Consider the following 16,219-nt stretch of genomic DNA (forward strand, 5'->3'; position numbering starts at 1 on the left):
GCCAAAACGAGCTTGCCACCACGTCCCCGCCCTCCTTCTTTCTCCCGCCACGAGCCGGCGGGGGCCAGATGCGAGGGGCGGCGGCCAGAGGCGGGCGCGGAGGCAAGCACAGATGCGGGCGGCCAGAAGCAGAGAGGGTGAGGGAGAGGAAGATGCGCATGGGGGTGGCTCGCCTCGGATTTCTTTGTCCCGCCACGAGCCAGAGCCCGAGCCATCGACAGGTTCCTCCTCTTCCCCGTTTCTCTCCGATTTCATTCGGATCGAGCTCGAATCGACGGGGAGATGCACTGCGGCGGCGCCATGGGGCAGGGGAGGAGCGGGTGGCGCAGGGCCAGGAGCTCGTCGCACCGCGGGGTTGAGAGCGAGGAGGGCGTGGTGGCCATGGTCCGGCCGGCCATGTGGTGGTGGCAGCGGAGGAGGTCGGCTCCTCGATCTGGGACCGTGGATGGCATAGTGGAGATGGATGGATGGGGCTGCTCCTCGATGCAGTACTGTTTCGTGGAGATGGATGGAAGGATGGGGCTGCTCCTCGATTCAGTACTGCTTCGTGGAGATGGATGGAAGGATGGGGCTGCTCGTCGATGGATGGTTATACATATTGTGCTGTGATCTGAAATAAAAAGAGTAATGAAAAAGAATAGGAGAGATCTTTTAGAGGAACTGCTTGAGTTGAACAATTTTTAGGGGAGAAATTTTTTAAGAAAGTCACCTGTTTTGAGATATAGAAAAGACATTTTAGGAGAACTGCTGGACTTGACCTTAGACCCCCAAATTGAGCAGTTAGTTAAGAGTATAACATTTGTAGAATTTATCGTGGCTTAGACCCATTACCGAAGGATCAAACCCAAGTACCCAACCCAGTCCAGACAAAACAGCTTGTGCCCATCGAAGTGAACGAACAGCTCGCCCGCTGTGCTAGCTTAGCTAGCCTCGTCGATCCGGTCTTGTTGTCAGTCCCAATCCCCATCCCCGTCTGTCGTCGCGTCTCACCGATTTCCTGCTGGCGGTTGATGAGTCGTCGGGCTCGATCGGGGCGCCGGCACACGGGCCACCGTTCGGCGCCTTTGAGTTCCTTTTGGCATCTCGTGCCTCCTAGCTGGCTCCTGCAGCGCGTGGAAATGGAACGCCTAGAAAGAAACACAGGAGACGCCACGGTCGTGAGACCTGGATGTCGATCAAGACGTATAGACGTACTGTACATGGGCGACGCCGAGGAAAGACGTCGTTCGGCGCTTTTGCCAACAACCTCGTTCGGCGCTGGCCAATTCGTCTCGCGTTTCGGAACTTCTCTCCTGTCGCCTCCTACTTATGCCGGACGAGAAAATTGTGCTTCTATGATCTATGATTTTTTGGTTAAATACAAAAATAATCATGGTCACATGTCCCACTTCGGTAACTTGGCATTTTAAGTTAAGAAAATCTAAAACAATCATGCAAGTAATACTTAGCATTGTAATATTTTGTTATAATCATTTGAGATATGCAAAACTCACAAAATAATGTTTGAAACAAGTTGTTGTAGCGAGTACTCCTTCCGTCTCAAAATAAGTGAAGTGGATTTGTATAAGAATCATACAAATCCACGTCACTTATTTTGGGATGAAAGAAGTACAAGTTTTCTAATACTCACTTCGTTCCTTAAATTTTTCTTTGACCGAGTGACTAAGATTTAGTCTATTAATGAAATAAAATTGATATCATTGGATTCGTATTTAAAAGTACTTGTTTATGATTATGATTTATATCACACAAGTCATACATTGATGGAGTAATTCTTGGTCAAATTCTCGGTCAAAAGAAACAATATATGCCTTAATTTAAAGAACAGGGGTATCTTGTGACATTTGCAAAAACCCAAATTATCACACATTTTTACAAAAATCTACAAGGCTAAGCTTATACTCCATGTGCTGTTACATGAGCGAACACGTACGGAGGAGCATCATTTTCTGGCTCCACCTAATTCTCGCAGGTTGCTGCTGTCCAATGCCTTGCGAAAAGGCAATCCTAGAACAGCAACGCAGCAAAAGAATACTATTTGCAGTACACAACCGAGATCTTCTTCTGGCTCACACAGACGGTGTGTACTCGGCGACCGCCTCTCCTCTTCGCCCGATAAGAGAGAGAAGTTCGTTCCTGGGCACGTGGCCATCCTCTGTCCGAAAAGCCACTGATGGTGCGCGTGTGTGCAAGAGCCTTTTCCGACACCGGCAGGAGGAGGAGAGCAGAGGGGACCCTGTCACTGGCCGCGGCTGTAGGCGTCGCACGTGCTACACACACCACGCCACGGACTGCTGCGGGACTGAGTCTCTGTGCTGGCTGGGTTGTGTATATCCAGAAGAACAGGGCAGAACCGCAGTTGTTGGCTGAACTCTGTGCCAGCAATTTGCCCCGTTCTGGTTCACCTCCAAAGTTTCGAGCAAGGATGTCTGCTTTAATGCCCGCTGGCTACATATTTTGAAATTCTGTAGCGGTTCTACACCATATATGAGCTAGTGCAGAACGATTGGACTTTGGAAATTTTGCACTGCCACTCTTTTTTGGGTCATGCTGACTTTGCAGAGGCATTCGCGCCAGGCCCGGAGCCAATAATTTTCGGGTCATGCTGACTTGCAGAGGCATCAGGATGTGCACCTCGATGATCGAACTCCGTGTGATATTTGCTGGCAAGTAATCAGTGGCCCCACAGCTTATAGGACACAAGTTGTTTGGGACAACTCTAATCTTTTCGTATGACTTGTAATCCAAAATGGAGCGTGGATAGCAAACTGACTTTGACGGAGAGATTGCTCGAGCTACGACATTTGCTAGATATTCAAAACAAAAACAAAAACCGTGGTGCACCTACCATTCAAATTATTGAATTGCATGCGTTAGCATCTGAACCAAAAGCCCGAACTGATGGAAAGAGACTAGACAATTTATTTCGAGTGTGCCATCTTTCCATCAGCTCAGGCTTTTGGTTCAGATGTCTAGCTGCAATTCAATATGGTATTAGAACGGGAGGTCTCAAGTTTGACTCCTGGGCAATGCAGTATTTTAAATAAATATTTGCGGCTCTCCGAAAAAACGTCAAAATAGCTAAAAAAAAAAGAGACAAAGACAGAGGGTGAGATTAAAGTAAATTATCTAGCCTCTTTCAATCAGCTCGGGCTTTTGGTTCAGATGGCTAGCACATGCAGTTCAATACAAATGTTGTGCAAATTGTGGATGCCACAAGGTGTGGTGGACAAGTTAATGACTCTAACATGTGGATCATATGACTAAGGGCTAAGGAAATGTGGCAAGCCACCAAACCAGCCACATGACTAAAGTTAGCCTCGACAACCTTAGCCATGAATTCCAAACACGCCCTAAGGTCTACATATTCCCCAAGGGGGAGGTGTCGAGACCACAAGATGATAATGAAATTATACAATTTGTATAAGTAAATTTGTTGCTATTTCTCAATCATTGGTGTAATTGTTATTTAAAATCGATTGAGTTGCGCTTCAAAGCTTAAATGTTGGAGACACTTTTTTGCGTACAACCCTTGGCTTCTTTGCGCCCAACTTGCGTTCTTGAAATAAGAAAGTGCTCGGTTGCATGTTCTTATACCTAAACTTGTACACAGTTTCTAAAAGAGATCGGTACAAATATTTTTCATCCTTTAACTAAGGCAAAAGTTTACAGCTAGTCTCTTAACTTTTTTCATACATATGTTGTCCATCAACTGTCAAAATCAGACTCTTGCGGTCTCTCGATCCACAAAAGGCAGTATTGGTGCCAATGGAGTAGTTTTGCATGTTACTTGCCACGTGGCCATGCATCCAACGGAGCACATGGTGGCTTCGTGTCACTCTGTTACTCTCCAGTGTTCTTATTGTGTCTGCTTCTTGAGAAGAAGTGTCAGTTCATGTTCTAGATCTGACCGTAGTGACAAAGGGATCCGCTCTCTATGTACCTTGACTGCATCTTCGCCACGACGTGGGGCATCCATCGAGTGAGCCAGGACTGGCTATTCCACACTAGCTTGGTACCCCATCCCCATTAAGCACCCTAGCACATTTGACATGCGCTCACGGTGGTAGCAAAGAAGGATGCATCAAGGATGAAGAGAAGAGAAGAAGGCCATGCAGAGATGCAAGGAAAGGAAGGATGTGTGCAAAAAAGCATGAGAGGGGCAAGGAACCCAAAAAAAACACATTGGCACCAATACCACTTTGGGCGGGTTGAGGGCCGAAGTGTCCAGCTAAATATCTATGAATAAAATATAACAGGATAAATGCATATTTTTATGAAAATTGAAAGATGAAAAATATACTTATCTTTGTTTAACGTGCAACGATCTAGCTTCTCTCCGATAAAAGGTATACATGTTGACGGTTATGATTGAGAAATAGGAACTTCTGGATTGACTAGGAAATATAAAATTCTCAATCGCCAGAGAAAATTCTTTGTCAACTGAAAAAAGCTTCTTTGTAAAGCAATGTGGTTACCTTCTAGTCGTAAGATGAACACCTCCCATTGCTATTCCGATGGGTTGGACGATTGGTGTCCAAGTATTCTCACAATCCCAATCCTAGGAGGAGCGACAAGGGTAGAGATCCACTCCAATCATTGGCCAGCACTCTAGCTTTTCCCAGAAAGCATCATGTGTTAGTCAAAAGACACCCTTCATCCCATTTGGTTTTGTTGTGCCCAGGGCATCCGATGTTATACCTCGCATGTGGACCACATACAGACATACTACAGCAGGGAAAGAACGGAGAAGGATCTATAACTCGACGACGACACATATACAACCAGCCAATGCATAGGTTATTACCCAAACACGAGGCTGATTGAACATGTAGGTTAAATCGTGTTGCTGTTATGCTGTATGCAAAAAACTTAGAAGAAACATTCAGAAGCGACTAGTGTCTGGGAAAAACCGGAAAAATCCAGAGCTAAGAAGAGTTCAATCCAGATGGTGTAATTACACGAGCCAGGCTATTGTAACTGAAAAGAGTAACTGAAATACAAGTGTGAGTGTCTGACTGCACCCACTTTTGCGATGAAAATGAAACGTGCACTTTGAACCTAGCTTCGGAGCTTCGTACGAGATGACAGCTGAGGCGGCACTCTGCTTTGAGCTACAAGCAGGATGTAATGTTTCACAGCAAAGTTCCCCAGTTCCAAAGAGCACACGCTGCCGGATGCTGTCCACATCACATCGAGGCGGTCCCTCCCGTTTCCGCCACCAGCTTTGCCACTAACCAAAATGCACGAATCATTCCATCGACCTAACGGTAATACAATACCGCGATCTGCATTCCCTCTACGAGCAAGAATCGCATTAAACTTGAGAGTAAGCACTAGTAACCAAGCAGATGCAGGTGTCGTCACCAATGGATTATGGATGGGTGGTACAGGTGTTCACCTACATAATAAGCTGGTGGTGATTCGGGCCATGTGAAACCGCCGGACCGGCGAGGGCAAGGCGATTTAAGAAAAGGGAAAGCGACCGAACACGACGGCGTAGGCCGCGTAGGGTAGACCGGTCGTTGCAGTGCAGGCGACAGACAGCCGGATAGAGCTCCAGCTCCAGGCTTGCTGATGACTGACGACGACAAGCAGCAGAGCAACGGCACCAGCTAGTATATACTCTACTCGTATGTTAGCGAGTTAACCACACCCGTCCCTTCCAGAGGTGGATATGGAACTTTTTCATATACTCTACTCGTATATATTCAGATGAAACTTTTTCAAGAACACCACATCATGATCAGTCAGTGGAAAATTCGCATTGGTGACCTGCAGAAAATTCGGTGGTTATAGCAACTGGATGGATATGGATGCTCTTGGAACAGAGGAATTTCGTCGTGATTTTGCAATCTATGCTTTGGTTCTAGAAGCCTGCAGAAATAGGCCGCATTTGCACAAGTATAAACAAGAGATGGAGCAACGAATTTACATAAGCTGAGCCACCAATTATTCCTCGAACGCCTTCTCAAGAGGCTGCAATTCACAGGATATGGTTCCACATTGCGCAAAGGTTTTATGGCCAACTAGATTATACTACTCGCATCCACGGGAAAGGAAAGAGCAAAAACAGAAGGGGAATGAAGGAAGGAAGGACGAAACTACCGTCTCCTCCTCATCCCCACATTTCTTCTCGTTCTTGCGTCTCGCCCCTGGATTCCTCCGGATTCGCTCTACTGCTCGGCGCCCGCCGTGGCTGCCTGCTGACCGCGGCGGAGCGTGTCCCTGTAGCGGATGAAGGAGTCGATGCGCTGCAGCTTCAGCTGGTGGCGGAACTTGTTGATGAAGTCGTCGGCGCGCGCGTCCACCTCTGCTGCGGCCTCCTCTATCTCCTCCTCCCAAGCAGGCTCCTCGGGCTCCGCAGCGAGGGTGCGACGGCGCCCCGCGTCCCTGGTTGTCGCCGGCCTGCGCGCCTCCACGGTCTCGGTGTCCTCCTCGGCGACGAAGTGGGCGAACGCGGACTTCTCGCTGGCCGACTTGCGCAGCCGCGCCGGCAGACGCGGCAGCTCAGCCTCCGCCGCCGCCTCGGACATGCTCCTCTCCATGGGCGCGTGCTCAGGCTCGCCCTCATCATCCGTCTCGAGCGCCGGGATTTGCTCGTCGAGCCCCAGATCCAGAACTCCGGTCACCGCGGGCTCCGGGGCGGGGGCGGCGAAGGAGGACAGGTTGAAGGAACGGAGACGGTCGAGCGCCATCGACGGCACGCGGGACAGGCCCCGCTTCTCGCCGCCAGCGCCAGCGCCAGCACCAGACCCAGCCGCAGCCCCATCTCTGCTCCCCGACGCGGCAGCGACCTTGGAGGTGACGGCGATGGTGCCGATGACGATGTTGAGGACGACGAACAGCACGGCCGGGGTGAACCAGCCGTGCACGGTGCTCAGCAGAGCAGGGATCGCCGACTCCAGCATTGCGGCCGCTTCTCCTTCTTCCTCTTCGCGGAGTGGGGTTTGGGTTTTGGCGTTTTGGGGGGCCGGAGGTGGTGGAAGGAAGCGGTGGTGGGGATGGGATGATAGTGGGGGTGTGTTATTTAAAGGCAGGGTAAGGAGGGGGGGGCGTTTGCGGCACATGGGAGGGGAGATGAAGCGGACAATCAGGGCTGCGTTTTTTGGATTTCACATTTCCTTGTTTTCTTTACTTAAAAAAACAGGTTTACCATTGTTGATAAAATGATAAGCATTGCAACTCCTGTTGTTTTCTGTACTTAAAAAATGGTATCTGTTTTGATTCTAGAAGGTTTAAGTTTCGAGATAAGTCGCCAGATGAAACTGCGCGGAGGTGGTGACACGACACGCACCTTCTTTCTGTGCGCGGCGGGATGCGAAAAAGGTGGCGCAACCCGAAAAAGGGGGGGGGGGGTGTGCAGTCCTTGGCGTTGCCGATGCGAAAAGGGGGGCGCAGCCCGCGGCGTGGATGGATGCGAAAAACAAGGGAGGAGGGTATGCAGCCTGGTGGTTGGACGGATGCGACAAAGAGAGTGGTGCTGGAAGGGACGCGGAAAAAAAATGCAACTTTTAATGTCAGGGATACAACGGCGAGGATTTTTGTGGCCACGTGGCGTTAAAGGTGTGTGATGTTTAAAGATTGTGAGAGAGGAGATGTATAAAGACGGTGATCAGTCTAGGTGGGAAGAAAAAAAGTTAACAGAACACACTTTTTCTAGTGCCAAGGCTAAAAGTTACAATAGACAATTTGTATTTCACATTTTTCTTGTTTCCCTTAATTAAAAAAAAGAGGTTTACAATTGTTGATAAAATGATATGCATTGCAACTTCTATCTTGATGGCTATATGAATTTTGCATTGTGCATTTGTGCGTGAACTTGTGGATGAGAGGTGTATAAATACAAACGTAAATGTTAAGTGGTTATTGTCTTCATTCTAGAAAGTCTAAGTGTCGAGATAAGTCAACAGTGGACACTACACATAGATGGCGTGACACCATACGCTGTTCTTTCGGTGCGCGACCGGATGCGAAAAAGTGGGTCGCAACCCGCAGCGTGGCCGGATGCGAAAAAGAGGGCGCAGCCCGCGGCGCGGATTGATGCAAAAAACGAGGGAGGAGGGTATGCAGCCTGGTGGTTAGACGGATGTGACAAAATGCTGCAGCCTGGTGTGTGAAGCGATGCAGAAAAAGGTTCAATTTTTAATGTTAGGGATACATCGGTGAGGATTTTGTGGGTATGTAGCGTTAAAGGTGCATGATGTTTAAAGATTATGAGAGCAGAGTTGTATATAGATAGTCATCAGTCTAGGTGCGATGTAAAACATGCCACATTTTTCTAGGGACGAGGCTAAAATTAACGGTAGACAATTTGATCATGTGACGCAGGTGGGAACCTTACAGACATAGGGTTCCTGCGGGGAAGAATAGTCCTCAGCTTGGGCTTACACATGTATGTACTATAAGCCAAGGGTGAGTTGCTCATCTGTTCACTTCCTAATGACACTCATGATTTTTCATAAACGGTGAATACATCCGACGTGAACATGCACAGTACTCCATGGAGCAAGGGATGCCACCTCCAGCATTGTGCCCCCTTCTTCTTCCTCTTCGATGAGGGTGGTTGAGGTTTTGGAGTTCTGGGGTAACAAGACTGAGGTGAAAGCGGTGGTGGGAACATTGCGTGCACATGTTAGGGGAGAGAACTCACAATGAATGCAAGCTACTCTTTCATAATTTTTATACCTTTTCCATTTTCTTTACTAAATAAGGTTTTCAGGATTGCTTGATAAAATGGTAAGCAACTCATGTGTCCATGACCACATAAATTCGATGTTCTGCATTTGTGTGTGTACTCATTGATGAGAGGTGTATAAATACAAAAATGAAGTAAAGAATGGCTATTGTTCCTATTCTTGAAATTATTAAGTTTCGAGATACCGCTGTCATGAGATGACACTACGCGTGAATAGTGACCCGGGATAGGTGTGTACTTCCGGTGTGTAGTCGGATTATGGATGCGGAAAAGAGGGTGCAACTCGCATGCAATGTGGATGGATGCAAAATAGGAGGCTTGGCGCGGTGGTTTGATGGATGTGAAAAGGGACGTGACTTGGTGCGTGGATCGATGCAGATTAAAGGGCAGAACTTATGACATGAGAGAAACATTTGTCAGGACTTTGTGCACACAAAATGTTGCAAATATGTGAAATTTAAAGATTATGAGAGAAAAGTTGCACATAGTTGGCGAGGATTGGCGAGGATTTTTTAATCATAAATACACCCTTTTGAGGCACAATAGGAAATGTATTAAATATAAAGACACTAGCGGGACATTTTGTAAGAAAGATGAAATGTGATTGTGGTGTAGAGGCATTTTTAGGCTTAATAGATTGTCACAAAGATTGTGTAGATGCATTTTTAGATACTTCATGAATCAATATTACGTTATCATTAAAGATACTATTTGATATTGGGGGGAAATGCTCCCCACCCCACCCCCCCACCCCCCACCCCCGAGGAGTTAGGACTCAGGAGTAAGAGCAAATGCTCTCCGGGTGTTTTTCTCTTTGGCTCAAGTAACCATTGTAATTCGTTTCATTCTACAAACCTGTATCCCGCAAGAAGCATAAATGACCAATTGACTTGGGATTGGGTTTAATTAACCAGGACCAAGCTAAGAGTTCCAATGAAATTCCTACTCTTAAACAAATGGAGTGCCTAGGTGTAAGTCGACTGAGAAATTTTATTTCTCAGTCGATGTGTGTGTCGTGCTTTTGTGCGCGTGCGTGTGTGCGTGTGTGTCTGCTGACTTAAAATTTTAAGTGCAGTTATCAAAATTGCACGTGAAATTTTGAAAAAAATTGGGGGTGAAAGTTTTATGATTGCGTTGAATTTTTTTTGTGCAACCTCAAAATTTTCACATGGAATTTTATATGCAATTTTCTTAGGCCGAAACTATAACAACGATAAAATTTAAACAAATTGCAAGTGAAATTTATGTACTATTTTAAAAATTGCAGGTGAAATTTTATGCGCGATTCTAAAAATTGCAGGCGAAAGTTTATGCGCGGTTCTAAAAATTGCAGGTAAAAGTTTATGTGCGGTTCTAAAAATTGCAGGTGAAAATTTATGCGCGGTTCTAAAAATTGCAGGTAAAAGTTTATGCGCGGTTTTAAAATTTACAGGTCAAACTGTATGTGCGGTTCTAAAAACTGTAGGTGAAAATTTATGCACGATTATAAAATTTGCAGGTGAAATGGGAGGGATATTTTAACAAAAATAAAACATTTTTAAAAAATGAAAAGGAGTTCACATTGTTGATATGTGAATTACCCATGAGGTGGACGCTCAATTTTACTAAGTGTGTGATATCTACACGAATACATTGGGCTAGGCATTGATATAAAATACTTGCACATTCGTAAAGCAATAAGAAATCACGGTCAGTTAGGAGTTAGGACATAGCAAAGCAATAAGAAATCATGGTCAGTGGGCAACCCGTACAAACAAAAATCAGGACACAAGAAACAAAAATAGAAAAAAGGAAGAAAAAGAAAATGGAGAGCACAGAACTTGAACTTGCAACCTAGAGCCCAACAACACCGGCCACCAACCACCCAAACAACCTGCTGTCAATATATAGAATCAGTTGTCTTTTATTTAACTTAAATCGCCTTCAGATTAACGCCAGCATGAATCTTAACACATGATCCAATGGCCTAGACCAATCGACTGAGTTCTAGCAAATCCGTAAACAAATACGCGACGTATTAGACATTTCTACCAAGTTTCCCCAAAAATGGAGGATCAAGTTTTTTTATTTTGATAGCAAGATGGAGGATCAAGGTGACTACGAGTATGAGTATTTGTGTTCATTTTCTACAACTTTTCCCATTTTCTCTGTCATGCCCAAAACACGTTAGCTGGCTTATCTTAATTACTAGTAACATTTATCCATGAGAGGCACTTCTTTGTCTAAAATATTAAGAGCCACTTGTAGGCAGTTTTAATCCACGCTTAATATTTGCCTCGGTTTTCAAAAATAAATAAATAAAACCCACGCTTAATATGTTGCTCTCACAGGTGACCAAGTCATGCTTCATTGCTGTTCGATTAGTCGTCGCTCTGCGTTCACACACGATATATGAGCATTGACCCGCTTAACCCTTGCATTTGCAGCGTCAAACGTCCTTCTTAACTAAAACAAAGTACACGAATAAAGCAGTTGGTACTTACGGAGTACTTAATTGGGGGTTCGGTAGGGAGGCGGGCATGTTACCGCCACACATAACCTTAGCTAAGATCAGATCTTTAAATCTCTTAAATTAAATTTGTGACCCAGCTACACATGAGTACGTACGTAGGGAGTAGACCCGTAAACGCGATCTGCGTAGACACGACGTCAGTCGACAGCTGAGCAATCCGGAGTGGTCGGGATATTCGAGCCAAGAACAGTGAAACCGCGCGCGTCGTTGGACGTACGTAGTACGGGCACATCGCGGTCCGAGAGACCTACCGATCGATTCCGTTTCGTGCGTACTCGCGAGCGCAACGACCACGGCGTACCTCCGTCCCGGCTTCCAACCACGGACACCGACTCTGCCCAGCTGTTCATCTCTAGATTCCGGACGTAGCTTTCTCTCTCACGTGGTTTAGCAGTCCCAGGGCCCGCGAGACTATGTTTGGCCCGTATGTGCCGCGTCTCGGCTTGTCCATCCGAACCATAAAGAGCGGTACTTTTTTGACCAGTTTTTTTTTTAAAGACCGGTACTTGCTTATATTTAAAAGAGATCTTGGATTCTCTCTTTCTAGAAAAACTAACAGAAAAGGTTACCATTTTCTTATGAGTTGTTCGTTGTCTCCTTTCATTTCCGACATGCTCTAGAGTTTGAACAATTTTATAGGAATAAGAGAGAATTCTATATTTGCCCACTCAAATTTTGGTCATATGCCCAAATGCCGTTCATATTTTTCTTGTTTCAAATTTGCCACTCAAATTTTGTACGGGGTATAAATATGACCTACCGTTAGTTGACCGTTAAGTAAGAGATAAAAAGACAATTTTGACATTAGATAGTATGTTGATTTCCTTTACAACAAAACACTTATTTCAGAGAACTTATGATTCCAGATTTTTAAGGTGTCAGTAACACACTATTTCAAAGTAAATTTCTGCAAAAATTGAAATGAATAATAAAATAATGATTTTGGCATAAAAAATTAAATGAGTAATAATGATTTTTTTTGACGAAAAACTGTAGGGAATATTTAGAGAGGTAATAATGATTCCCGGCTTCTCGTGGTGCCACGTCATCTTCTCTTCCCGATACAATTTTTTTTAGAACTTCCGCTGCAGTTGCACGCACGTCATGTGTCCGCTCTCATGTGCTATGGGCTGTTCATCTGCAATATGGGTCATTCAGCACTTCGTCCACGCCGTGGGCCCTCAGCAACTCCATGATTTGGCACATGATTGCCCTCAGGATTTCGTAGACCATGTATGACTGCCTAATAATTACTTACTGCAGATTGGTTTCTCCGGTGATTCATCAAACATGATTCCGCTGCAAATGTGGACACGATGGTATTTTGGTCAACATGAAAAAATTGACAATTGTTCATCTCTTATTTATCAACTTCTACAACACCAAACCGATACAAATATCCGTATCTATTTCATCACTATGTACGAGCACACACACGGGACGCGCATTGAACCGTGTGAGAGTGAGATTTGCCGTGCCGTAGGTTTCGATCCCTTGTCGGCGGCGTTGCTGATGTGAGCTGCCGAAGGGCGGTATGACGCCAGGGACGGTGCGTCACGTTACGCCCACGGGGTCTAATCATTTCACGATGATCGGCCCCTGCTCGCTCCTTAATTTCGTTTTATTATATGCAAATGGCGTCGTGATCGAGGTCCAGACGGGCCCCGGCCAACTAACTGCTAATTAACAGCTTGCCGCGTGGTTGACGTTGACTCGATCGGAAGAGTCAAGCTCGATCAAGGGCCTTCTCCCTTGATTATTTTGTCTTGGGTCATCAAGTACGCTGACAGGTAGTACTTGCTGAGCTTTTTCAGCTGATATAATCAATGTGGCCACGCGCCAACGTGGTCGATCAAGCTTGTCTGAAGCCACGCAATTTCTCGCGTTCACATCTTCCTTGCTGTAGGCGCACGCACATGCGCAATCTTAGCTTGCTACGCCGTGATGCGACGTGGAATCCTTTGTGTTTTGTTTTTCGAGAAACACGAAGTTTTGTTGCTCTGTGTTTCTTCGAGAGGCGGATGTGACTTCCCTCTTAGGCCCTGTTCAGTTAAGCCATTCTCGGTGGGATTGACAGAAAAGGGTGAAAATCTAGTTAAGTTTTCAAAATCCTTCTCAGTCCCTGCAGGTATTGTTGCAACCGACCAAGGCCTTGGCAGGACATCCTTATTCTCGTAATTCAATTTGGATAGTCAATCCTCGTAGAATTCTGTTTTGAAAAGTTTGAAATTAATCCGTCCATGGATCTGGAGATGAACTTATTTTAACACGCTGAACAAGTCTATTCCTAACGTGAAGTGCCATCCATCCATCATGAACTGAATTGCTCCTTGATTTCTGCTGTATGTACAAGTACAAGAAGCACATGTCAACAAACCTCGGAAACTGCAAGAACCTGAACAAAGGCGAAACCGACAAACGCGCACAGACGCACGACAGAAATGTGCGCACTATCCAAGACTCCGTATATACCTGAATATCTTGCGATGAATCTTGGTCACGTACGGTAGGTTGCTGGCTTGCTGCTATGCTGTATGTTCAAGAGGCAACGTGGTGGTGGCTGTCTCAATAAAGTCTCTGAGCAGCCAAACACCCAACTCAGATCTTGCAGCGATATAATATAAGGGGAAAAAATGCTCTTTTTGTCACGTACGGCAGGACACATATTCGAAAGCCAAGAGAGATGCTCCACGCTGGTAATTTGTTTAGGCGTCTGAGCTGGACACTGATGCTATTTTCTTCACATGCTGCTGCTGCTACTCCCTTGTTTAGGACAGGAGTAATATCTCCACTAGGGCAATTCCAGCGGGGCGATCCAAACGGACCGGTTTTTTTTCTGTTTTGGTCCGTTTGGGTCGCGGCCGTATTGAATACGATCTGTTGTCCGGTCTTCGTCCGTTTGGGTCGCCCATCTTTCCAGCAGTGCGATCCAAACGCGGCAGCTCATTTTTTGTGCCTCTTCCCTGTTCGCGGCCAGACTCCTCGCCGGCAAGGATTGCGGCCAAATCGATGGCAATTTAAGATACGAAAATACAAATTAGTGTTCAGATTTTGGCCACATATCATTCCTCCAAGGGCGCGAACCAAGCTTGCGTCGGAGGGTCCATGAGGCTGAAGTCTGCCGTCATGATCCTTATCTCCTCAGCGAGCATAGCGGCCTCGACTGCAGTTTTGGTCGCCGCCGCATTGGCATCATTCCTCTGAGGTCGATGACGCTGCATTCGCGCTTCTTCCCATTGCCAGGGCTCTTCTTGGTGACCAAATAAACATCTTGCCACTTCGGGGCCTCCTTGAGGATCCGCCAACAACGGATCAAGGCAAATGGTTTTTTATACATAACTTTGAAGTAATCCAAACCTTGATACGCCTGCCGACAACGAGGACGACATATTGTTGAGGACAAACAAAACACATGAGAAGAGGAGAATGGTAACACAACTCATCATGTCGCCGACGCTGACGCCGCTGAGTGGCCTCGCCTTCACGTGATCATGCGCGCCCGCGAACTTGTTGCATTCAGACTGGATGAGGCCCCATCCCTTTTGAAGGGGAACCTCTCCCCGGTCGCTCATGAAGTTGTACGGGGGCAAGAGGCGATGCTCATGGAAGAAATCATATGGCTGATGAGGTCCTCCATGAACTGGGACGGCTCGTCGTAGTAATTCGGGTCGACGGGATCAACGGCCCGTTCGGGCATATCACCGAACAGGTTGCGGCCGCTATCGAAAGAAGAGGCAAGGAAAGTGCGGGGCACCTTACGGCGCCCAGTTCGCCGTGTCGGGCGATTCCGACGATGGCCGTGATGCCGGCATCGTCAGCTGGGGTGGCGGCGGGCGGCTCACCATGCTAGACTCCGTGCTTGCCGCTGTCGCCTGCCAGCTGTCGGGCGGCAATGCGCCCTGTGCCAACATGCCAAAGAGGAGGATGGTTCGCATCGCCTCCTCCTGGAGGCAGCGCTCCCTTTCCTCCTCAAGCTCCCGCTCTTTGGCAACGGCGAGCTCCACATCCCTTGCGAGCTTGCACACCCACCGTTGCCCCCTCTTCTGGGTCTCGATGGCCCTCGCCTCCGGGGTCATCTCCTTGTTCGGTTTCCTAGGTCGAGTGAGGGCGGCAGGAGCAACTGGGTCTAGGGATGCTGCGGCTGCCTCTGATGATGAGGCGGCGGCGGGGGCGGCTGGGGCTCGCCCGTTGATGGCGCCAGCGAGAAGGGCGGGATTTTTTGCCGTCATGGAGGAGAGGGCGCGGGAGGCAGTGGGGAAGAAAGTTGGCAAATGAAATTGATTCGGTCAAGACAGGGTGGCCAGGGTGTATCGAGGGCGGACGAGCGGAGCTCCGATCCTCGTCTGCGCGTGACTCATTCCCGCCCCAAATTTGGGACGGAAATGGGTCCATCAAAGAGAAAACCGGACGTCCACCAAAATACATCGCCCCGCTGGACCGCGCATTTTGTCCGTTATCCGCAAACGGATTGCGCCGGCCCAAATGGGTCGCCCCGCTGGAGGTGACCTTAGGCTCAGAGGCGGCTGCAGGTGTATTCACGTGTATTCAGATGAATACCCAAGATTTTGAGCAAAAAAAAATTATATACATATATTGGTACTAGTATTAGTCATTGAGCCCGTAGTCCACTAGTCCGTAGACCTCAGGTCAAGGCCCAGCAACCCTACGTCCGCGACTCTAGTCTGCCTCTGCTTGACGGTTTCGTTCCTCGATCAATCGATCGGCACGCCGCACGCGAACGCCGCCAGACCCTAGCGAGCAGAGCAGCGGACGTCAGAGGCGAGGCCTTGATTGCGGCGACCGTCGGCGGACGTGCGGAGCAGTGGCGAGCCGACGACCCAGTGCAGCGGAGCAAGGATTGTTCGATCGTGGCGTGGCCAGGTGCCCAGAAGCCAGGTACTCTACTCTACAGACTACAATCTACATAGGGATAAATCATCAGATCAATTACAATTTTTCTTCATTGTACTGTGTAAATTTGGGGATAAATCATCAGATTACCAGAGTAG

The 16,219-nt window shown here is 47.3% G+C and overlaps 1 protein-coding gene across 1 annotated transcript; it reads right to left on the minus strand.

The window, feature by feature from the left end:
• Positions 1 to 6,029: 6,029 nt before the first annotated feature.
• On the minus strand, positions 6,030 to 7,013 carry LOC100829968. The gene has a single exon (XM_014900124.2). The coding sequence runs from the start codon at positions 6,909 to 6,911 to the stop codon at positions 6,177 to 6,179; it is 735 nt and encodes a 244-aa protein (XP_014755610.1). The 5' UTR covers positions 6,912 to 7,013; the 3' UTR covers positions 6,030 to 6,176.
• Between the last annotated feature and the right edge of the window lie 9,206 nt (positions 7,014 to 16,219).

This window comes from Brachypodium distachyon, chromosome 1 (assembly GCF_000005505.3).
Source record: "Brachypodium distachyon strain Bd21 chromosome 1, Brachypodium_distachyon_v3.0, whole genome shotgun sequence".
NCBI lineage: Eukaryota > Viridiplantae > Streptophyta > Magnoliopsida > Poales > Poaceae > Brachypodium > Brachypodium distachyon.

Excerpts from the sequence above, each read along its gene's own strand:
- LOC100829968 (XM_014900124.2), bottom strand. The coding sequence starts at position 6,911 with ATGCTGGAGTCGGCGATCCCTGCTCTGCTGAGCACCGTGCACGGCTGG.